The 25,000-nt window shown below is 40.1% G+C and overlaps 1 protein-coding gene across 1 annotated transcript in view; it reads left to right on the top strand.

Moving 5' to 3' along the window:
* The first annotated feature begins 6,248 nt into the window (after positions 1 to 6,248).
* Positions 6,249 to 25,000, top strand: part of LOC139627087 (disintegrin and metalloproteinase domain-containing protein 10) — a 31,101-nt gene continuing 12,349 nt past the window's right edge. The window contains exons 1-8 of the mRNA XM_071487739.1: positions 6,249 to 6,528; positions 7,712 to 7,859; positions 8,087 to 8,205; positions 8,626 to 8,781; positions 14,919 to 15,004; positions 15,907 to 16,029; positions 19,668 to 19,760; positions 20,151 to 20,319. Of these exons, the coding sequence (XP_071343840.1) occupies positions 6,468 to 6,528; positions 7,712 to 7,859; positions 8,087 to 8,205; positions 8,626 to 8,781; positions 14,919 to 15,004; positions 15,907 to 16,029; positions 19,668 to 19,760; positions 20,151 to 20,319 (955 nt within the window). The 5' untranslated portion in view covers positions 6,249 to 6,467. The remainder of the gene's footprint in view (positions 6,529 to 7,711; positions 7,860 to 8,086; positions 8,206 to 8,625; positions 8,782 to 14,918; positions 15,005 to 15,906; positions 16,030 to 19,667; positions 19,761 to 20,150; positions 20,320 to 25,000) is intronic.

Here is a 25,000-nt window from a genome sequence, read left to right as displayed (position 1 = left end):
AAACCATAGATTTTAGATGTCTTTTTTGTATTAGGCATTTCTGTCATTAAATGGTCTAATATTAAACACACTTATTTATACTCACAGTGTTTCAGTTTGTGACAGTGCTGTTTGGTTGTATTTAATTTATGCAAATATATAATTTAATTCAAGTCCATTTTTGGTGTCTCTTCTTTTATTTTCCACAGTCAGTCCAGTAAGGACAAACTGGGGGCATGTCTGGGATTTGAATCCCACACCTCTAACAGCCCAAGTTAACATCATATCCCTACACACTGTTAAATATGTGTAATGCCTTTTAAAAAGTAAGTGAAGACTCACTAATTAGAAATACGTAACACTTCATTTGACTAAGGTGATCACATTTACCAAGGTTAAGCTCAAGCTCAAAAAATGAAATAAAGTTGCAAATTAATATGATATTTCCAATTTATTTATCATTTACACACTGAAAACATGAAAGTTATGTATATATATATATATATATATATATATATATATATATATATATATATTTGACAGATTACTCCCATCATATGCTTGAATTTTGGTAATATTCTCCTGTAGGTGGCACCAAAAACTGGGACAGTTAGAATCATAAACAAACTTTTGTTTCATTTTTCCTTTCAGTGTTTATAAGATTACACTACAACACTTTCAAAACAACACGCTGTTTGTCAAGGTCTGTTTTGTCTATTTCACCACTCATTCTCTCACTTGTTGTGCCAACTGCTGCTTTGACCAGAGTTTGAAGCTGCAATGTGTGGGATTTGTAGTGATCAAGGCATCTTTGCAACTGTTCTGATTGCATAAATTTGTTGTTGAAAACCTAATTCAGTTATTATTTTATCACAAGGGCAAGATATTATGGTTCATTCTGTGTGCCAGTACACAGTAAAGAAATCCTCTCTCCAACTGGCTCAGATCAGTCAAGAGAAAACTTTACTGACGCAGTCTACTGATCAAAGTATCATTGACACTGAGCAGCCACTTGCTCCAGATCATGTAGGCGGATGAAGTGTTGCATAATGTCAAACTAAGTTTTCTCTTTGGTAAATAACTGAAGTACACATATATCAATACGATTACTACTGCTATTTACTGTTCTTTGTGTGACACAAAATTTCCTGAAATACTTAGAACAATCCATGGTTGGAAACAGGATCTCCTGCTTTTTGAAACTGTATCATAAAGTCAACTATTTCAACATGACACCAACTTTACTGCATTCCCTATGTGTCAAGGTTAATGGATGTGTCTTTGTATCAGTATTTTGTTTCACTTCAGAGCCATATTAAATACAGTTTATCCTGATGTTAGTTCAGTGGGCAGAGACTGTTCCTATCTTTGCTGATAGTCCTTGTAGTTGTTCTGTAATCTACTGTCCAAGAGACCTTGTTTGACTTCTTGTTTTGGGTAGCTTAACGTCATGACCTTGGGTCTTAGATCACAAAAAGGGAGATTTACAAGGTGGGGCTGTAAGCTAGGCCTTTAAAATCTACTGTGACTCTTCTTAGTCTAGTTAGATATTGAGATATTTAATATACTGGGGTGATGTTACTAAATATCAGTAGACAAACATAACTTATAGAAATTTGACATCTATAGTTATAAGACTATAGATATTAGACATCACTCGTCACTGTTTCTCAATTTCATCCTGACATCATCCAATTGTGTCATTGTGATTAACTTATGTTGGGACATTGGGTGATTGCAGCTGCAAAATATAGCAGGAAGTAACAGGTTAATATTAGTGAAAATCAAAGTAGGAAGATTTTTAAATGGAACGCAGCCATCACAATTTCACAAATAGCTATAATAAATATCTAAAAGAAAAAATCTAAAAAAAAGAAAGAACAGACTGCAGGAAAATAAACACAACTTACATGTGAAAAAAGAACACAATCCATACAGCTCCATGGTCATTAAGCTTAATTTTCAGGAGCATTCCTGTAGGGGGAGGCATTGCATTGCAAGTGGTTTGACTTCTGTAGTAAGTTTGACGCTTCAGCTCTCCTGCAGTTTTCTTCTGAACTGAAACAGTTTTACTTAAATATTATAAACTTGTCTACAAATGACTTCCAGGTCTTTTTGCTAAAAACAAGCAAATTAACTTTGTACATAAAATCTTTAAGAATTAACCTATTTATTTAACATACACAAGACTATATCTTTCAAGAACCTTGTTTATAATAACATAATTGTAAACATAAATTGATGTATAAGGCGTGATTACATTGGAACTACAGTGTGAAGCCATGTTGAATTATTACAACAGTGTGCTTTGCAAAAATTGTATTCTTGTATGTTAACCCCAATAGGTGTGCAAGTGGCCATTGTGCACTGTCATGTATTTAGAACAAATTGATAAGCATGATGGAAAAAGATACAGTTAGTCCTCCAAGTGCTGAATGTCTCAGTTGAGGCAAAGACATCAGATGCATCAATAAATAGAGATGGATGGCTGCTTGCCTGTTTGCTCAGCTCAGATCTATGTCAACGCCTTGAATACAATGCGCTCATTATGGAGTGTGATACAGACTGGATATTGTGTGGTGCCCAGGCATGAAGAAAGAGTAAGCTCTGGCCCTTTGTGAAGTGGGTCAGGTCTGTGAAGTGGTTCACAGTTGGCTATGTCAGCAGAAAGATGTGATTTGATAATTCCCATAGCCTATGAACCCTCAGAGAACCAAAGAAACCTGCTTAGGGTCTGCAGTCGCACTAATTATCCCATGATCCTTTGTCTGGCACTAAATACCAGACATTTGTAGGGTCAGATTGGATGTCATGTGTAGTGTTGTTTTGAATTAGCCTCAAAGGCAACCAGAACCCCCCCCCCCCCCCCCCCCCCATCAAAACATTTCAGTCAAACAGTGAGAAAACCTCATGAGAACTTCTCATCCTGTAAAACCTGTAATAAAAATGAATATTGAATACAGAGGCAGAGAGTCTAAATGTGGATGTTATCCCAGAACTGACAGGATCAGTTACAGTATTGTGGCCTGAAAATGATTTATTTTTCTTTGCTAGCATACATACATAGTTTGCGGTTCATGTAACAAGAACTGAGATCCAAGCATGTGTTGGGAAAGGAGCATAGATTTCACATATAAATGCTTCCTGTGTCTCTGGTACTGCAGCTATTTAAAATGTGCACAAGTAATGTAGCATCTGAGCCTGAATTTAAATGCTACGATCAAATCACATTTCACCAGAAACGACTTATGTTTCAGTCACCTCAATGTTTCAAGTCAACGTCCTAGAGTAACCTCTCCACACTTGGGGAAAAAAAGGGTAACTAAAGGGAAAGTAAAGGTTCCACAAAAGATCTTTTGTCCCCGTAAAAGTTGTGCAGGTGTTCAGTGTACGTTAATTTTGCTACTTTAAGGTTTTAATTTCCAATCTATTTTTATGTATTTTGTAGATGGGTTCACATGCAAAACATCTTAAAATGGCAATGGTGTTAAGTTACATTTCATTTTATTAAGAGTGGGAATATATGTGTGTGTGCATATTTGTGAGAGCCTGTACTCATGGGCGTGTCTGAGTCTGTGATGTCATGGCCCGGATCCGGGTGATCCCGTCTTGGCCAATCGGTGTGAAGCAGGAGGTTTCTGGAGGAGGTGGTCGGTGGATGATTGAAGGATGGGGGAGGTTAAGCTCTAAACCAGGCTGTGAAACACTGACCTGTGGGAGTAAGTTAGCAGTGTAGCGGCCAGGAACCTGTCTCCAGTTCCCAAAGTGTGACACCTATTAGGTTTATACAGCTGGACGTGACTTAGCTAAGACATGATTAGAGCTGAAATAGATGTTATGGGATGTTATGTCATCATCTTAACAACAGTCAGGTCATATGCATCAGAGGCGAGAGGCCAAATCTCTTCAAACCAGATAGGATCAGAGTGCATTGGACATGGTCGTAAAACTGCAAGACATAAAACAGAAGTCACTGAGTCAACTACATAAATCAAAGCAGATTTTTTCACATCTTCAAGCTAGTATGTTTCATGCTATGGACCCAAGGAAGACTAGCAGCTTTTTTGTGGAAGCTAATAAGAATACAAATAAAGAATAAAGAATATGTCAGTGGTGTTGTGGTGAATTTACAAGGCCTCAGCTTAGTTGTATAGATGCTTCATAATGATTTCGTAATAATTGTATAGTATCAGTCTGTGAGCCCTAAACTAGTAGCACCAGCTTCCAGGAGACTCTGTCTAAATGGTAAGAAAGATAAGTTCGTTAACACACATTATGCCCCCGATTCTTAGACTTTGGCAAGGCTATTCATCTTTATTTTGACTTAAATAATGTTTTTTAGGCAATTAAGTAATTTAGTCAATCACTTATGATTTTGATGGAGAAGCTGCAGTGATTTGGTGCAGTTGTGTGAATAGTCGAGCTCCTGTGACAGCAACAATTTGCTTTGGCGATACTATTGGCATGGCTTCAACTTTTCCTCTGCCATATAGCATGACTGCAACTATCTGAAAAATATATCATGGGGCCACTGACCTGCTGTAACACATTATCCTGTGAAGGAACTACATCCTGCTGTTCCTTATGTATTTCTTATGTAACAGCAGAGGTTATTTAAAAGAGAAATGGAAACACAGTTATGCAGATAAAGAGAATTTATGTAATATTCTCAGAATAATTTCATGTTCATCAAAGTGTCTCTAACTTGGTACTTTTTATCCATGCAGAAGTACTTACACAGATGATGATAGTTTTATTTTCAGTAGCAAGACCTTTGTTTTAATTTACCTCATTTCCAGGTCAAATGGTGTCACGTTCTTTCTTCATATGTTATTGTTCCTTAAAATGATCTAAAACTGTCACACTTTGTTCAGAAATACCTCTGACACAGTGTGACTCATATAGATGATAGTTTCCTTCTCCTATTTGGAACCATTTTGGTACTTTCTCTACAACACAAGGGCCTATAATAAGACATGCGGGGGGTCTTTTCCTTTGTCAGAATACAGAGAAAGTTCATTAGAGTTCACAGATCGGGATTTATTACCTCTGACATCCTAATGCAGAATTTGTTTTTTAGCTAGCCTGCTGCTTGACTCAAGAGAAGGCAAGATACAGTATGTTGGTCTGTTCGTCCACCACTCTGGTCAAGACGGTAATGTTTCAACTATTGGAATAATTGCCATAAAACTTTGTACAGACATTTGTGATCACCAAAGGGTTAAGATTTGGGTGACCTGTTGACTTTTCATTTACTGCCCCCAGCAGGTCAAAATTTTCACTTAGCTAATGAAATATCTCAGTGTCCACAGGAGGGACTGGCACAAAAGTTTGTGCAGACTCTCGCCGTCATTTTCTTTTGTTCAGTATGTAACAGCTCTGCTGGTACACTAGTTGTTGTTTTTTCTCTCTCTCTGATGTTTCTGTGCTTTTCCCTGTTTTCCTGTGTCTCCTCCTCCCCTGTTGTGTGTGAATGAGTGTGGGCGTGGCCTCACTCTCCTGGCTCCAGTCTCCACTCCACACCTGCAGTCCATCATCTCATCGAGCTCTCAGTTGTCTCCGCTCGTCGTCAGATTGTTGAGTCTGGATATGCTCTCAGCCACTTTCTGCTCTGAGTAAATCTCCAGTGCTGACTTGTTTTCTTCAGGCTTGTTTGCTAACCAGTGTTCTCCTTTGCTAAGTGGTTCAGTGCCCACCTCTGAGCCTGTGTTCACCTGCCAGTGCCAAACCTCCCGGTCTTCATTCAAGCATTCCCTGCGTCCCCCCTCAGCCAGTCTCAGCCCATGCCTGCGACCGGCTTTCCCTTCCCTCATCCTTTTTACATGAAACCACTTAAAACCAACTCACACGATAATTTAAATACTAGCGAAACTGATGACATACATCAAATGCAGTTTGATCTAAATGTTTGCATGCTAACGTACTGACCTAAGATGGATATCAGCTAAACATCAGCATGTTAGCATTGCCATTGTGAACACGTTAGCATGCCGATAATAGTATTTAGCTAAAAGTCTACTGTCCTCTACTATTGTCCACTGTGCACATGGGGGTTTAATACTTAGACTTAGACTCTTATATTAAAACCTCTTCACACTCTCAGCTGAGTTTAAATGAGAGCTAAACATGTTTCTATCATTTTTAATCTTTAAACACGCCACCAATCTTAATATTTCATTAAGTAATCTTCCTACAACTCTTTCTACAAACTCTTTCTCAAACCCCTCCTTTATCTGTGCAAATAGGCTAACTCATAACTTGCTAGCAAACAAGTCTGAATATGCCTCTCCACCGTGTCAGTGTTCGTATCTTCATGCCGAGTTCTGGCTTGAACTTCCTAATTAGTGACATTCCAGTGTGGGACGACAGATACGAGGCTATTGAAGGAGAGGTAAAGAGAAAAGGAATGAAAAAGAGAGACATAAGTGAGTGAAGGAGGAGAAAGAGAAAACTGCGAAGGAAAACAAAAACCGACCAATGAGGAGATCATGGGGGTTCAACACTACTGGCTGCTGTTGGTGTTGGTCGACTGCCGTGAATGGATTACAGGTAGCGTGGTGGAGGAATGTGCAGATCAGTGTATGTGTGTAGCTCAAAGACAGGTCCTTCCTCACACTGCACCCTCAGTAACTAGGTGGTGTTGTTTGTGGTTGTATAGCATGTGTGTGTATGTGTCACTCTCTCTGTCTGGGTCACATCATGTCGATGTGTATGTACATATATGCAGTTTTCAGCTGCTGTGGTGGACTGGCCTCCTCTCCGCTGGGCATGTCTCAACCTGTCCTCTCAGCAATGGTGCAAACAGGAGCCCTCATGCAAAACCTGCTAGTGATGTAGACTGAGTGTTTGGCTTACTTAGTTGTGAGTAATGGGGTACACGTGTTTATTAAGCGTTTGAGTATGTGTGATTCATTCAGGAGGGGCAACAGTGAGGGAGTAATAACACCTTGAACAGGAGAGTGCATTTCCTTTCCCAAAGCTTTCCATGTAGAGTAAGAAATGTTTTCACCTGGTTTGCTCACCTGATTATATCAATCTGACCATTTGTTTTCAAGATTTGGTCAAAGTAAAGAAAATAATATTGTCAGCAAAGGTTTTACATTTGTTCTATGAAACATCTACTCTATGAGTAACTCTGCAACACAGTGAATAATTTGTTTCAAATTTGCAGAAGCAACAAAAATAACTTGTTTGGATGTGGGAAATTAGGGAGGGAATGAGACAAAGAAGAAATAGTCTTTAGCAATAATCACATGGATTAATTGGGTATTTGTCTCCCACTGCAACATGTTCTTTTTATCATAGGGTAGATGATGAATCACCATGGATGTTACAAAGGAAAAAATCAACACAACAAAAAGAACAACCGAGCCCCATCATACTTCAAACCCCCACATACAAATGCATTTTTACAGGAGAATAAAATTTGAAAAACTAAGTAAAGAAGGGATTGGTCAAAGGAGCTATGTATTGCAAGAGAATGTATCTTGCAATGACAAGTAAGGATCTTGTAAGCACAACAATATGTTATCTGCATAGACTAATTTTATGATGTGAGGTGCTGAAGCAAATGCTGCACTGAAGAAAATAAACATAAAGGGTGAGAGGGGGCACTCTTGTCTGGTGTCCCTGTGAAGTGTGAAGTTCCATCGAGTAATAATAATAATAAAGACAATAATACTGTTTAAAAATGTAGCCTTTGTCGTGACATGTTTGTTTCTCTTTTTACCAGGTGCTGTGAGTGACATCAGTCCTTATATAAAGCATTATGAGGGTTTGTCATATGACAGGGAGGATCTTCACAAGATGCACCTGAGAGCCAAAAGAGCCACGCAACCTGAGGAACATACGGTGCAGTTGGATTTTACTGCTTTTCACAGGTAACGCCACAGCTCTCTAACTTGGGAAGCTGCTTCAAAAGCATTGCATTCAAAAGCACGGTGAACTGTTGGAGCAAACTGTTTGTATCTGTTCCTAACCCAGTAACACATGTCAACCATTAGTTAGAGATTAATCCACATATGTACCTGCTGTTGATAGATCTACATACCTTTTGCAACAGTACAAAGCTTTGGCCACAGCTGTTTGTGTTTTTGTTTCCCTTCAGAACTTTCCGTCTGCGTATGAAACGAAATGCGGCAGCATTTTCCCCAAATTTCATGGTGGTTACTGAAAATGGTCCCACATCAGCTGACCTCTCCCACATATATTCAGGAATATTAGAAGGTGGGTATGACAGGGAATCCTAGGAACAGATAACCTGCTTTTAGTAAAATTCAAAGGAAAATCTAAATGATTTTACTGGAAGTGAAGTGATTAATCACATGGTGTCATGGTTTGGATAAAACATTTGGATAAACATCTGTTTGAGGAAGAACATCCCAGATTTCTTTAAATCTGAGAAGCAAAGCAAAACTTAATGAACTGAGTGGACTAAATGAGAGAGAGTTCATTGCTTTGCTTCTCTTGCCTCATATCTAACCTCTTATATCTCTGTGATGTCTGAGCGCTGCCTCTCATCTTCACATTTCTCTCACTATCTTATCTATTTACTCTGTCTGTCTGTCTCTCCTTCTCTGTAATCTCCTGTCTCTGCTCATTTTCCCCCTCTCTGACCATGACATCTCTCTTGACCTGTTATTGCAGGTGAACATGGTTCAGCCTGCCACGGCTCTGTGTTACAGGGTCAGTTTGAGGGAACCATCCACACAGACAACGGGACTTATCACATAGAGCCGGTTCATAGATACGCTAGCAGCCAAACAGACCACCACTCCATAATTTACCATGAAGACGACATGGGTAAGACTTCCTCCATTTTTCCACTGCATGACAAAAAAGTTTTTAGAAAATGTTGTCTCAGCACAAATGTTCAAGCTTCTTTTAGCTCTGCAGTAACTTCAAACTGCCCCCCAGTGTCCAGGATGAAAACTCTGAATTTTGTGCATCTGTTGTCTGAAATTCTCCAAACGAAACCCTATAACCTCATCTGCTTTTCCTGGCCATTTGGTGATGATGGCAAGAGCACAAAAAGAAATGCCATGCAACAGTAGATCTCTCTTAAAGGTCTTATTCAAGGCCCTCTTGGCAGAGAGACAAATAACTACAGCAAAATTCATTTCTCCCCAATTACTAATCCTCATTGGATTCTCATACACTACAGTATCTGCAGCTTCCATCTGTAGCACAAACTAAGGTCACTAGGGGTCAATGAACCTGCCATGCCCTTAACTTGTAGTAAGAGTGCAGTTATAATGTAACAGCAGAGCCTATTTACAGCTCTAAGGGGGTGTTGGGACCCACCCTGAGCACCAGCCAAAGAAAAGATAGGCTGAAGATGGGGTGACTTTTGAAAGAGGAGGAGGAGGAGAAATGAGGGGGAGGGGGGGCTAAAGTAAGGAGGAAGGTATGAAGATGAAAGAGGAGGAGAAGGAAGAAGAAGAACAGTACAAGGATATGAGTTGCTAAAGGGAAAGGAGAGAAGAAAAGTTAAAAAGAGCACAGGACCATGTATTGGACCTTACTTGGTTTCAAGGCCATGGAGGCGGTTTCTATGACAACAGATTAAAATGAACTCCAAGTTGGTTTTGAATTATGTCAGTTTAATATTTGGTCATCACTTAGATCTGTCAAAATGTTTTGTATGCATGTCACTGTGTATGTGTGGCTGTGTTTCTTTTCCTTGGCTCTGCAGGCACACATGCATTAGTATAAGAGTATTTCCAAGAAAGTTTTTCTTGGAAATATAGCACTGATCGTGCCAGACGCCCCCCCTTCCTCCCTTGGCTGCCTTCCTCCCCACGCCTCCCGCCATTCCTTCAACCCCTTTCACAACTCTAGCAACGCTGCAGCTGACAACATCCTGTTCTTTCTTTCACAGGCCAGCATATCTGCAGGAAACTGTGAAAGATCTGGCGGGTGATATTTCGATAAACAATCAATGCCTCCGTACAAAGTGGTAAATTAGGACACGAGGGGCTGACATAATGCGTCCACTTCTGTCTCTATTTCCACTTCCTGTGGTTGTCGTCTCAATGCTACTAAAGTTGAATGAGGAACCCTCTGTTCCCTGGAATGGAGGATGTCAAGGGGTCTATCAGATCTGGGACACAAGGCACGGCCTCTCGTGCCATTTTGGAACAAATATAGAGGAATGACACCTGGTCACAAACACTGCCTGCTTGTTATTCTTTAAAATCACAGCACATGTTGATAGAAAATATTACACATAGTGAAAAGAAGTGTAGTGTAGTGTAGTAAACATTTGGACACAAAAGACTGACACAAGTGACGTTCCAATTGCAAAGAATCCGTTATCCATAAACTCATTTAAAGGGAACAGCAATTAGCTTTTCCATCACCAACAGATGACTATGTTGAAAACTAGTCAGTTAATTTAAATCATATTCAGAGTATAGGTAAAAGGTAAACAAAACAATTTAATGATAAATTAACACACTATTAGGCAGTGCATGAATGTCAACCACAAAGCAGATAAAAAACATCTGGGTTAACAATAACTATCGTGACACAATTTATGACTGGCTGTGTCACGAACAGTGAAGCAACAGTATGTAAAAATAACACTCAAAATATACACATGTAAAACTAAAATTGCTGACTTGTTTAAGCATAATAGTGGAAAAACTGTTAAATGTAATTTATTATTGCTGCATTTGCTAATGTTTTGAACATCTAGTGTGCTCCAACCTTCGTCATGATTATCCCAACAGTCTCTTTGTTTTCTGTGTATTATGTAACGTGTTTCTAGAGCATCACTGACGGTCAGTCATCATGTAACCTTCAGATATTTTCATGGTCAGTTCATTATGATCATATCATTACTGTAAACCATTCCCATACCCATTTTAACTGATCTGAGTCCAAAACTGATTTATCTGTATGTTCTGAGTCTCAGTACTCCCTGTTAAAAGGTACGTGTGTGTGTCAACTTGTACTTGCAACGTAGTAAGGACCAAAAAAAGTATTTTACGCACAGAGTGAGGACATTTTGGCTGGTCCTCACTTTTTGAGACACCTTCAAATCACATTTTGAGGGTTAAGACTTGGTTTTAGAGTTATGGTTAGAATTAGGTTTAGGTTAAGGTTTGGGTCAGGGTTAGGGTTAGGCACCCAGTTGTGATGGTTAAGGTTAGGGTAAGGGGCTAGGGAATGCATTATGTCAATGAGTGTCCTCACAAAGATAGAAGTGCAAGCGTGTGTGTGTGTGTGTATGCCTACAGCATAGTTACACCCTAGTTCATGTGACCCTTCCTTTTAAGCTTTACATGTCTATAAAAGGCTAACTATTAACTTCACATTTCCTTGAGATAAACAGTAATACGTGTATGTTAAATATCACTAGGAATCTCTTTATGGTTAACTGTAGGGGTTAAGAATCGCTTTCTCAAAATGAAAGTGACCTACAATCAGTAAGGTTGTGTTGATCCCTTAATATTTTCCTTCTGCATTTGTACAGTCTGTCTCTAAAACATTCCCTGGAGCTTTCATGTACATTTCACACTTCAAGCTACAATCATGTAAAATATTATTCAAACACCTATTTCTTCATGATATTTGTTGCCAAATTACATTATACAAGCAAGGGGGATTTGAGAAATATCTCGGGTGAACACTGGCTGAACTCTCAGTATTGCAGCAATGTCTTAAGGTTATCAGTTTTTTAGCATTAGTGCTGAAGAAACAGCTGTTACACTTCTTGACATTTACATAAAGAGAATCATGTATTTTCAATATATTGCAAGACAGCAGGATCTCCATGTTTCATTCCAGACAAACACTTTTGACAGTATCAGTATATCAGTGTCAAGTGAGCACGATGGAGGTTTCATAAATTGCGTACATGGGGAGGATGCAGTTTGATAGGGGATATTTGAACCACAGGGGACACAAAATCCCCCACCACATGTGTGAATGGTGTTGTTTTTACCAACTGTGCGGCTCTGTGGATAGAAAGACCATTGACCTACCGGTAGATCAGAGATTCCATCAGAGCAATTTCCATGTATTCATGGGTATTAGTGTGCTGGCACAGAGAGTTTTCTTTAAAGTTTAGGTTTAAGGTTAATTTGCACTTGAACAAAACAACGAGGCACTTGAGGGCACTTAGACCATCCACAGCAGCACCTGGACCAACTACAAGGGTGCTTGTAGAACACTTGGCCTGACCAGAGGGTCATTCGAGGAGCGCTTAAGCAACAACTTCAAGGCCAAAAAAGTTGTCCCATTATAGCAACCATCCTGGTTTAAAAATGGGCACTCAATGCTTTTTTTTAGCCAGTGTTGAGCCTGCCCCTGTTGAGACACCAAAATTTCCAACTATAAACAATATAAATTATGTGCAAGAAAAAAAAAGAAAGAAATTATGTGCAACAGCATGAGGTTGAAAATGTAGGGTTATTGTGTGAGTGTGGGGCCAGATTCTGATTTTATGTTAGTGTGGTGCCTAGTCATAACTGATATATACTCAAAGCTCTGTGCTGAATGAGACTTGAGACTAACATTTTCTACATTACTCTTGGCAGTAAAAGTAGTATTTCAACAGCTGGGAATGTGAGACTTGACTGAAATGGGACACAGATTTTTCATTTGGGAAAAGCCTTTTTATTTTCTTCAAGGATCTTGATACGTAGACGGGATTCAGTTCACTTACTGAGATTTTTTTCTCTTATTCAACTGGGAGAAGACTGAATAAATGATCATTTCTGTCGGCAACTTTGGTAACACAGGCCAGAAACATTTGTCTCCTACCGTAGGATCAACAGACAGTGAGACTCTTTGGAAAGCTGAGAGAGAGAGAGAGAGAGAAAGAGAGAGCAGACATGGGCAGGCAGAGAGGTCTGGAAAAAATTCCGTCAGCAGGTCGACACCCGGCATTTAGGCCTTCACATCCACCTCCACCCCCGCACAGCCCACCCCCACAGCCCCATGCCATGTATAGAACGAATTGCAGGTTTGTGATTGGCTGGAGGACTTTCAGAGCATGGTGTGATCCAATCGTGTGTTATCTCTGTCTCTCCGTAGGCTCATGTCTGATGCAGGAAGATGTTGTACTGGTGACAGTGTTACACACACACATGCATACACACACACTTTGCGTTACCCCTTGAAGTTCTTATGGGTCACCAGTTAACTGGCAAAACATTGCCTGATTCTGTCACTCTCTCATTACTGCAAACACCATGTGAAAGTGATTATTATGTCATGTGAATGAACTGTAACTGTGGAATTTAAAGCCATTTTTCTCTACATTAATGGAGTAGTTTGTTTTCTTTACATTGGTCTTATAACCACAGGCTTTGCACATGCTCCCAGTGGAACCTATTGTTTTGAATATTTTCGCGTGGTTATGAAACATTTCCAGCAGTGTACTTTACATTACATTTACATTATTTACCCCATACTTGCATGCAGATTCTCTCACAGTTCCTCACCATAAACCTGATACACTCTTTTGCAATGAAGTCCTCTGGCTTCTTGTATTTTAGTGGAATTCTCTGGCTCTTTCAGTGCAACATAATGGGCCAGTTTATGCTAATGCAATACCTCCCATGACTGCAATCCTATTATTATTGCATTAGTCTGAATGAGGCAGTTGTCCCAGAGGTGTTGGAAATCACGGATGATGATGTTGTTTTAGTGAAATCAAACCACCAGCTATCACAGCATTTTCCACAGGCTGCCCCATGGCTCCCACCCCAGACCACTGCGCTAATTTCAAAATGTAGGTCCTCTATTTATAAAGTGTCTGAGAATGTGTGTGCTTCGGCCCATGCTAGTAGCTCGACATGCTGGTCACTAAGGAGCCAACTTCAAATTACTTTTGCACTTATTGTTTTATATTTCTCCGTGTAAGAAATGGGTCAAATGTAAAGTGTACTTTTTAATGTGAGACAAGCTTGTCTCTGAAACTGCAGGAAAAAGACCGACAAACTTAAAACTTTGCACATAAAATACTATATTTAACTTAACTTTTCTGTTTGATGCCTTCACCTCCACAATCTGCCGTAGTGCAAAATGCCTTAACCAGATACATTTCATGTATATTTCATTTTGGCCGCGTGAAGACTAATTGGATTCTTTCATTCTTAAAAAAGAATGTATAGTATAGAATGAGGAGGTATAAAAGAGGTACCACGAACTTTTGCATTTAACATCTTGAAAAGAGTAAACTTAGCCTCCAAGAAATCTATAGTCTTTTCTAATAGGATCATAGTTATTACTTTGTTTCAAACTTGGAGATTTATACATGGAAATGTCAGGTAAGATATCAGAAAACATCAGAATAAAATACAAACACCATGATGAAGTGCACAACCATTGCACAAATAGTCTCCTCTCTGACAATGACTCTGTTTGCCAAACATGTTTTAACACATTTTACCAAAGCACAAAGGTGCTTCTTCAAATTCTAGGTCCCAAGGAGCTGCTTCATCAGGACCTTGATAGTGAGGATATCTATTGTTCCTGGTGCATTTCAGGTCTCCTGTCCAGCTCTTGAATCATTCAGTATGTTCAGTATGTGTAAAACACACAGTACAACGCATTTACAATAATCTTTTTAGCACAAACAAACAAGTAATTTTCCAAAGATCAGACTGTGGCCCTGGTCCACATTACAGGTTTATTTATTTGTGAGCTTATCTTGCACAATATCCTGTGTGCTTCAAAAAAAAAGGAACAGTAGTGGGTTGAACCATACCTCATGTTTGATCTTTGTTCAATTATTTATTCACTGTTTTATCTGGGACACATACGCCCACACGTAGATGAGTCATTATGGTATTGTTTACTTGGCTATGTGTGTGTTTCATTCTGCATCTCTGTGAGCGTTTGACTCCATAAGAGACACATAAAACTGAATAAATTTATTTTGACTGTACATGTGTGTGAGTAAGTGTCTGTTTGTTTTTATGTAGTCCTGCCACCCCTGAGACCTGGCCATGATGGATTCTGTGGTGCAGAACATCTAAACGCCCTTGCCCAAAGCCTCAGACCCAAAGAGGTAGGAGAGTCCAGACATCACCTCAGTGAACAGACATACTTTTTATTTTTATTTCCTTGGATTCAAAATTTCCTCCTCTGTAATACCATTTACAGCCAATTAACTCCAAAACAGGAAGTTAATTGGCCCTCTGTCCTCTTGGAGGAAATTCACCAGTGTGTCTGATTCATCTGCTGTGAGTGACTTAATTCATTAGGGCCATCACCATTTGGCCTGTTGAGTCATCGACAGCAAATTACATGGATGTGAAGACACCAACAGAATAATGTGTAAGACACAAAGAACCAGCAGGGTGACTTAAGAAAGTTGAACTGCTTCTTTACAGGCCTAACCTATGTTTGCGACAACCTTGAGTGTATTATAAGGAAATAATAAAACCAGGTATTATGGAATAAACATCTGCCAAATCTATTTAGCTAATCTCTCCCTTGGGTGCCCTATTTGTTTTTAACTTTTGACCAACTAGGTGGTGGTCTCAATGTCCATTGTTGTCAAACATGGATGTCTGGACATTGGTATGTGTCCATTTTTAACAACATACCTGCCAGTGGAGATCATTTCCACTGTTGGGTCATAAAATGGGCTGAACAGATGTTGTTCCCAGTGGAGCATCCAAGTTATGTTCCTGTCACTACAATCCCTCCTCTCCTGCTGGGACACTTGTATCAGCACTGTCAACATAGGTCCTCATACTAACTCTTTTTTTAATGTGTTGTAATGTTTTGACCTGATGGGCTTCATGACTTCCCACCAGCAAAATAAGGACAAATTAATACCTAATTCTGAGGAGAGATTGAAGTACTTTGTGGTGATGTGGGTTAGGGTTTATCATAAATCGACCTCCCATCAGACTATCTCCCTTCTGTCCTCCCTCTTCATGCTCCTGCAATTTCCATCCACAGGAGGCAACAGCGCTCCGGTCCAGGAGGACAGTCGATGAGTTAAAGACTAGCTGCCTGCTCCACCTCCACGCTGACCACCGCTACTTCGAGAGGTTCAAGTCTGTGGAGGCTGTTGTGGCTCAGGTGATTAGTTTTCAAACCTCATCTATCTCAGTTTCACTTTGACAAGACAGGTTATTTCATATGTGATGCACACTTAAACCTTTAATTTCAGGATTGATGCTACAGCAAGTAGTGAAAAAAATAAAACCCAAAAACCCTAAATACATATGTGTGTTTTAATTGAAAACATAAGCTCACTGAGCTTTAAAGTTCACATTCTCAAAAAAAAAAAGCTCAAGCATGTGTGTCACCCCCTCCAGAGTGAGGCATTTAGATGCTGCTGATACCTGAGCTGGCATCAAGGCCTCAAAGAACACAGGGTACACCAGAGCACCTCTAGTGAAATGGAAAATCCAGCAGGAGCATCATAACACAACAGGATTTCCTCTCCTACTGAGCAGTACATGCTTTGTTTGTGAACCTGTCCCTGAATCTAGTGTCCTGGATTCAGGGTACATGGCGCTGCAATCAATGGTCGCTTTATGTAATTCCAAGGTTTGGTCTCAACATTGGGCACAACAACACTGCCGCCCCTTCAAAAAAAAAGGACTTTTAATGCTGTCAACTGAATGGTTTATTAACAAAACAAAACAAAAAAAACTGTACACAGTAAGACACAGATGAAAGACTAAAATTTAACTTCATCTAACATAAACATTTTTATATCCATTATGCATAAAAGTGTTGCAGGTCCCCTTTTCCACTTTTTCCACATTTAAAACTAGCTCCTAGCTAAACTAGCACCTTGACCAGCTACAACAGTAAAATGCTGCTAATCCAGTGATGCATCGGTATCTAATAATGCAAGGCTTGTGACGTTAGGTAGCTAACAAGTTTTCCATTTTAAATCAATGTGACCACTGGCTAGTTAGTTTACTACTTATTACTTGTGCTCTGGGTGGTGAAAAATCTCCTGATGCCTCTTTTCTGGTGGCATAATAACTACAAAAGTGAGTCATTTGTGTTCTGAGCAGTTCAGGCAATATAGGAAATGGAGTCACCTGAATTACTAAATTTTCATCCATGCTTGAGGTATGGACTGACAACACTGATAACTTACCATTGCCAGCACACTGATCCGCTCTCACCTACTCCATGTCTGGCAGTAAGTGCAATATTTGTACATGACATGAGCCCCAGATCCTTTCAACCAATCAAATTGGTCATCTTGGAGATGTAGCACATCAGAATTATCTAATGACTTCACTCAAAACAAGCGAGCGCGTTCACTGAAATACTGGCAGGGACATGTCCCTCTTAATATATTGAGTTAACATTTGAGTGAATCTTCTCATTCTCCAAGTACATGGCAGCACATGGAGTGCAGAGATTCAGCCCTATCAATATTTTTGGGAGGACAGAATTGTCCCTACCACAAACCTACACCCATGTGTTTTTTTAGCACTACAAGTAAAATCTTGTCTCAGCAAAACAAGCAAGACTAAATGCCAGTAGTGTTAGATTAATTCATTTTTCTCCCAAAAAAATCAAAAGCATTTCAAAACATAAATGTTGTTTGGCACTAGATCAGTGTTCTTTCTTATTTTGTCCTGTTTCAAAATGCTGACCAGAGCAAAGGAGAAATAGCCTTGAATTCTGAATTAAAGTTTGTTTAATGCTAAGTTTCCCTTTATTTAACTGTACTGGCCCAGTAAGACCACTCTGTGATCTCAGAAAGAGTCTGTGATTAAATATCCCTGTGAAATATTCCATGGTTTCAATGTTAATCTCCGCTTAAAGGAAGATTTCCATGGTGGGTATTTTAGTCATGACTGAAACTTTGCTCCGGTTTTCCTATAATGACCAATATCTAATGACTCACCAGAGGAAGATGGATTGTTTTGCATCTCTATATTATTTACCATCAAGAAATTTGCACTATTTAAAGGACTAGCTGTAACTGCTGCAAGACTGAATACGTGGCCAAATGCCCTGTACAGACGCACACAGCTGTCATGGCATTGCACACGGCAGGAGCAGAGACAAGGTTGAGAACCTACTCTGTCTCTTAGAGCATGGTGGCACATGGAATGCAGAGATTTGGCCAAATAAGGCTCTGTGCCAGGTATACAGGCCTGGCACAGAGCCACCGGCAGCTCCTGTTCTTCTCCTCTTGCCAGTATGAAGCAACAGCTATAAAACTATCATGCTAAGGCCAAGCTGGAGCTTATCGACTGATGCAGAGATGGGACAAGTTTTGGACTAAACTGAAAAAAACACAACTTGTTTTGAAGATTTAGTGAACTCCCTCTGGTATTTAATACACTCCGTGAACTCTGAGGTGACTTATGACATTCAACATGTCAAACATTTTAAATGCTTTGTCCTGCGCTCTTGACCTTTGACCTTATAAGAGCAGCAAAATTACTGCAGGAGTCTCTGAGCTTCACTGAGGAGGAGCCAATGCATTAAAACCTACCAAAGCAATTTTCAGAGGAATGTTCTTTCACAGTTTAAGTGAATATAAAAAATCAAATCTGATGAAAAACCATTCACTTTTGAGCAGTGTGTGGCTTAGATCAATCTTGGTTTTAGTGTCAGCTGACCTGCGGTGACCTCACATGCGAGCGACATGCTGTGTTAAAAGGTGCCTGCCTGCTGGTGCGCTTGTATTGCCTCAGTGCAATAAGCAACAAATCATTGATTTAAGTGTCTGTCTGTGTTGAGGTTTCTCTGTCTGAACAGAGCTTTTGTAATTCGGCCAAGAGGTCACATACTGATATCAGAATCCAGTGAAGCAACATTAACATAATTAAGTTTTTAACATCCTCTGAATTAAAACCAAGAGACTGTTTGTTATTGCATTCCATATCTGATAGGAAATTATAAGCGCACAGATGTTTGATCTTATCTAATTATTTCAGATTCATGCTCTCACGATCTAAGCCAGGTTCACTTTAGGACAAGCTACACTTAGGTTTGTTTTTTCTGTTGTAAAAATCTGTTTCGCATCTGTGTTTTTTTAATTACCTTTCTTAGTGGTCAAAGCAAGGTCAGTTAATGAGTGAGTAAGTCTGTCCTTAGTTTCTTTCTGTGGCCACACTGTTATTTTCTCCAGCTTTCCTCCTGCTGTCCGTCCTCTCATCACCTCCTCTCACCCTCCTCAGATTCTTTCCACCACAAACACACACACACTTGCTGTTGTCCCTGGTTCAGTGCCAGGTCTTTGTTGCACCGGGTGAGAAAATATGGTGTAAGTGATGCCGTGATGTGCTCTTTGAGTGTAAATAGACAAAATGCTGGTGTCAGTCACTGCTGACCTGGTTTCAGGGTCTCATAAGTCCAAAGTATATATTTTTACATCTGTGGAAATTTTCCAGGAGGCTCTCCTGTATGTTCACTGCTCTCAGGCCTTCACATGTGACTGTTTTGCACGTGCCTCTCTTGATATGTATCGGGCGGTGCCACCCACTATGGATAATGTTGCTTTACAGATTACCTGACATGGTCCTGTTATGAATAATGAGCAGAACATGGTCAAAGATGTATGTTTGGGCTCTACAGGATTAGCAGTTCAACAGGAGTCAGGTATATTCTCAAAAGTATAAGATGCTCTGTGTTGCCAATCTCACCCACCCAGCACCTAAAAGATCAGAAGCAGGAGATGTTACTGACGATATATCAGATTGTTTTCTCATGTAAACCCCTATCTTTCTCAGGTGTCCTCCTACATACAAGCTGTGAATGACATCTACGACAAGGTGGACTTTGATGGAATCAAGTTGATCAACTTCAGAGTCAAATCCCTCAGTGTAAGATCCTTCTGCACCCAGACAATGACGCCATTGTCCCAAACTTCAGATGCAGGTCACTGATAGCTCCATACAACCACTAATCCTGGCTGTCACTTATTCACATCTTAATTCCCAAACATGTAATGACCTCTTTGTTAAAAGGAATGGAGGGTTTTGGAAGGAGACATGAAGATGATTATTAGTCCATCAGTCTCAGGTGGTGCCCAAATGTCTGCGTCTACCAGTGAGAATCAAACTAGGACTGACTCTCAGCACCCAAATGACTGAAATAGAAGTCTTACTTTCTCAGCGCTGTGGAGGGGTGTGTAATTGTTGGTATCCTTGTGTGTCAGGTGAGCTCCCTCACAGATATTTGATTTAACAGTGTGCCTCAATTTCCTTCTCCAGGTGATGACTGAGGAGGATAAAAGCAGTCCTCTGTATCCTCTGTATATTGGGCCTGAGAAACTGTTGAGTCTGCACTCTGAGAACAACTGGGGCAACTTCTGTCTGTCCTACCTGCTCACTAACAGGGACTACAGCGGAGTGCTGGGACTCGCCTGGGAGGGCAAGGCTGGTGAGTCACTCTCAATACGTCACATGTGTAGGTTTGTGGGTTGCACATGTGCCTTGCAGAACCCTAGATTTTGATTTTTCCCCACACTGTAAACACAGGTATGAGTCTGTCCTTGTCAAAAAGTATGAGACTTAGAAACTTTGTCGCTCAGTATTAATCTCTGTGTGAATCACAGCTGTCAAAGAGCAGGTCCTTCTCTGGCTCCCAAGACGTCCTGGCCTTTATCCGTGACACAAGTGTCTACATTAAACATTCATACTCACAGTCATAGTTCCCAGATCAGTATGAATTATTTGGCCCATGAAGGAGGTGAATCCAGGGTGATGCATTGTGCAGAACTGAACTGAATTCAAATGCATTGACGATAAAAAAAAGTCCCTAGTTCATGAGTGCCATCTTGCAAGGAGATGCAGCAACATGTTGAAACTGCTGTGCAAATGCATGTAAGCCAACCTTTGTTTTCCTGGATCAGTTGATAGCGCACAGAGCTGCAGGAATTATATAGGTTCCATTTCAGTCCTCTTATACAAGCAGTGTTTTGGTTTGAGAGACCAAAAGCAAAACGTGACTGAACTCCTCAATGAACAATTCTGAGTGATTTGCATATAAATCTGGCCCTTTATTCAGCCTTACCCTCTGTTGTTGTGCTCAAATTTTTAGGAAATCTCGTTAAAGGACAACATTATATTTCCTCTTTCCTTTTCCTCTTTTTTCTTTTTTTTTCTTCTTAAAAATAATAATTTGCATTTTGCCCCTAAGAACTCGCCCATAAACACTACAGTTCATGTTTCATTCCTGCATAAATATGAAAATATAAAATATTTCCCTATAGGAAAAAGGAACATACACTATTACAAAAAATGACAATATAATGTTACTGAATTTGTTATCAACTTTTAATGATATTATACAAAATCTGATGTTTGAAATGTTGAGTAAGAACTTTGTAAAGTCACAACCTTTCAGTCAACTTACATCTAATTTTAATGTCATATTGTTTGATGAACTAAATTCACACATTTCAATCAATATAATTATAAGAGAACAAACATGAAATAATCAGATTTTTCCAAATGACAGGCAGGTCTGGTGACTCACTGTATGTATGTGTGTAGTGTTATTGTTGTGCTGGAGGAAGTTGGACACATATGTGGGAATCGTCAAGGTAGGAGGATCCTGCTTCTTGTTTCTATGACATTGTCTCATATGCAGCTTTTGATTGGCTAAACTGAGGGGTGTGAGAGCAGACCACCACAATGATATGTGATTAGGAAGCAATGAACCTTTGACGCTCACACACACACACACACACACACACACACACACACACACACTCACTCCACTCCCAGACGTCTTAGTAGGGTTGGTGACTGCATTCCACAGCATGATCGCCATGGTGACAGCTCACGTGAGGCGCGTACTCACACACACACACACACGCACACACACACACATACACATACACACATTGTGTTTTCATAGTGGAAGTGACATTGTTGTGACTTCTCGGTCTCATGTGATCGCCCCAGAGAAAGCGCAGAGCATTAAACATGGATAATGTTTGACCACCAGAAACAGATATGCTCAACCTCAGCGTCTCCATCACCCACTTCCACCAGTTTATCAGCAGTCTTGGGTAACAGAAAGCCTTTTATCACAGGACCATAAACTCAAAGACCCCGATGCCCCTGCAGCTATAGCTGGGTGTACCGCACACACATATGTAGAAACACACACAACCCCCATCAATCACACCAGACTCCTCCTCTAACCTCTCCAAGTTGTGTGTTCATACGTCAGTAGAGGGATGGGGGGTTGGGGCCCAAACTTCTCAAGCTTTTTCACCGGTAAAATTCCCTCTTCTCCTGAGACTAACTGAGGAACAGATAGTAATTTTCCACACAGTTTGTTTTGAGCTGTCGAGGGGCTTTTAGACTGCTGGCTGAGTATGTACTCATATGTCCTCAAAATGCCGATTTAAGATAACCGTAACACCAGTGTTGTGTCTGCTTGACACCACAGCACTGCAAATGGAGAATGCAGAGTATACAACAGAAACCATACCTGCCTTCAAAGCAGTCTGAAAGTTCAACAATGTAAGAGATCCACAGCAAGAGTCTAGGGATCAAAAATAGTACATTTATTTTAAGTTTGGCAGACCACCCCTACGCTAATAGCATAACTCTATCAAACACATTTGATTTTTATCACTGGAATCTGGAGAAATGTAGTTTGATCTATCTAAATATAACATGTTTGTCCTCTAGTGTGTTATTGTCTGTTCAAAAACACAACAAACACACACAGACACACACACACACACACACACACACACACACACACACATAGTTGATACACTCCTTGGGTGAGGAGGGCTGTCCACAGTGAGTGTGGAGAGCTGGATGTTGGATTCATTGGCCAGAGTTTCTCTTCTCCTGCTGGTAACACAGCTGAACCTGTCAGACCTTCTCAGCCTTATTATCCAAATATAATATTTATGTAATTTAATTCTGGAGAAACTGAGTAAAGGCTGAAAAATATCAGGAATGAAGCCTGGGTCCAGAACATGCTTTATTGTCAAGATTTCAGTGACAATCTTTCCTGTTCTGTCCTCATAATTCTGCTCATTATAGTTTAATCCATCACTTCTGATAGTATTGAACTCACAAGGTATTTTCTTGGAAGCAACTGTCTTACAATAACGTGTGTTAGATCAAGCAGCACATTCAGACATATTTCAGACAATTCAAACAGTGTTTGAAAGTGAAAACAAGGATGAACCAAGCTGCTATTTCCCAAGCTGTCTCTCGTAATTGTTGTAAACTCTATCTTGTAAATGATTTACAAATCTGTCGTAAATTACATTTTACAATAGTACTTCCTTCATCAACAATGATTAGCCTATGATTCACATACTTGTTTTTCATTTTTAAATTAGTGGTTTCAATATTACCATAAAGTTAGGGAATCATTCGTCATCTCTCTGATCAACTTACAATTGTTGTTGGTTGTGAAGTCATCGCCAAATCTTACCAATGTAATCAGGGCTTTGAATTATTCACTGCTGTTATCAATAAGAGCAGAAACTCACTAAGAGTAAGACCCAGGTTGAATAAGACCAGTGCTGCATTCCAGACACGTTAAGTCTTTTGTTTTCAGCAAAGAAAAGGTCGAATTAATCTCACAATACAGTGAAGAAAATACTGTTCAAATTTGCAATGTGAAGGTCAGTGACCCTCACACTGGACACTCTGGAGACAAAGCGAGCAGTGATGGGAAGTCACCGGATGCAGTTACATTATTTACAGTACTTCTGGCTGATTTCCAGAGTGTTACTGTAGTTTTCTGAGAACTCTGACCGGTGTCTGTTTTTGTTGTTAAATGTGATATTAGGACACTCAGACTCCCCTTGTGTGTTTATCAAAGGAAAGACTGCCCCTTTACTATTGTTTGATTGTTTATAAACCATGTGAATGAATCTTTGCTTGTGTGTGTGTGTGTGTGTGTGTGTGTGTGTGTGTGTGTGTGTGTGTGTGTGTATGTGTGCTTTAGTGTGTTTGAGTGTGTACCTCTATATGTTCGTCTACAATGTTAATTCATAGGCTATATATATATGGCCACGTGTATATTTAAGTGAGTGTTACTGTGTGTGTGTTTCTTGTGCCTGTTTATGTGTGTCTTCGTGTGTGCGCATTAGGTGCAAGTGATCCACAGGATTGTTTGTTTCTCCGGACCGCGTTTATCCAGTGAGCCAATAATAGGAGTCTTTCATTACAGCTCCTTTCTGTGGCGAAGACGAGAAGGAGGAGGGGTCAAAGTCGCAGCCCCTCTCTGCTCATGCTGCCAAACACAGCACGGGCCTCCAAAGTAATGCTCTTTCTAGGAAACCCAGCTCCTTGAATAGCCCATCAGGGGGGCTATTTTAGGTCAAAAGCGGGGAATGCTGGGGAAATGCGTCCAGAATTCTTGATTAACATGGCTGGGGGAGTCTTGTTTGGCAGTTTGTGGATATTAAATGACTCCCTTTTGGCTTTTAGCAGTGAGGAGTACAATTAATAATGACAATGCCTTTTATTTTCGTCTAACTTTTACTCTGAAGCTTAAAAATGTTGGTGTGTTTTCCCAATTCTGGCACAAGCCATCTTGTAAGATCAAATATAAAGGGATAAAATAGTCTCAGGTTACTGTATTTCTCTCCCAGCCTCCGTCACCTGACATGATGGTAGTGTGACCATCTTATCTTTGCTCCAAACCCTCACTGTACCCTCATTGTTTCTACAACAGCAGAGATAGGGGGCACTATTGTTTTTGTTTTTTGACCTCTAACTTCCCCACAGCGCTCCTGGACGTCACACTTACGCTCACTGTGTAACAACAAACATGCCAATGAAAGATCCACATGCCCACGACTGGTTCCCACAGTCCTCAGTGACATCTAGTGAACTCAGATTTCTCTGAAACGGTGCTGAATATATGTAACAGATGTGCACCTCACAAGCCTTATACACCAAAATGTTGGTGCTGCTGACCACATTGTATAAGAGGTGTTACATAAAATTCACGTGACTGCATGGGAACTGCTGAGACCTCCAACCTGAAACACACACGGGCACAAATGGAGGGAGCCAATGAAGAGACAGGATGGAAGTATGAAAATTACTCCCACAGTAGCTCATTGAAT

This window comes from Trachinotus anak, unplaced genomic scaffold (genome assembly GCF_046630095.1).
Source record: "Trachinotus anak isolate AG129_WGS33_773 ecotype Australia unplaced genomic scaffold, CSIRO_AGI_Tana_v1 ptg000010l, whole genome shotgun sequence".
Lineage (NCBI taxonomy): Eukaryota > Metazoa > Chordata > Actinopteri > Carangiformes > Carangidae > Trachinotus > Trachinotus anak.
The sequence above is the reverse complement of the archived record's forward strand: the minus strand, read 5'-3'. Positions and strand labels throughout refer to the sequence as shown.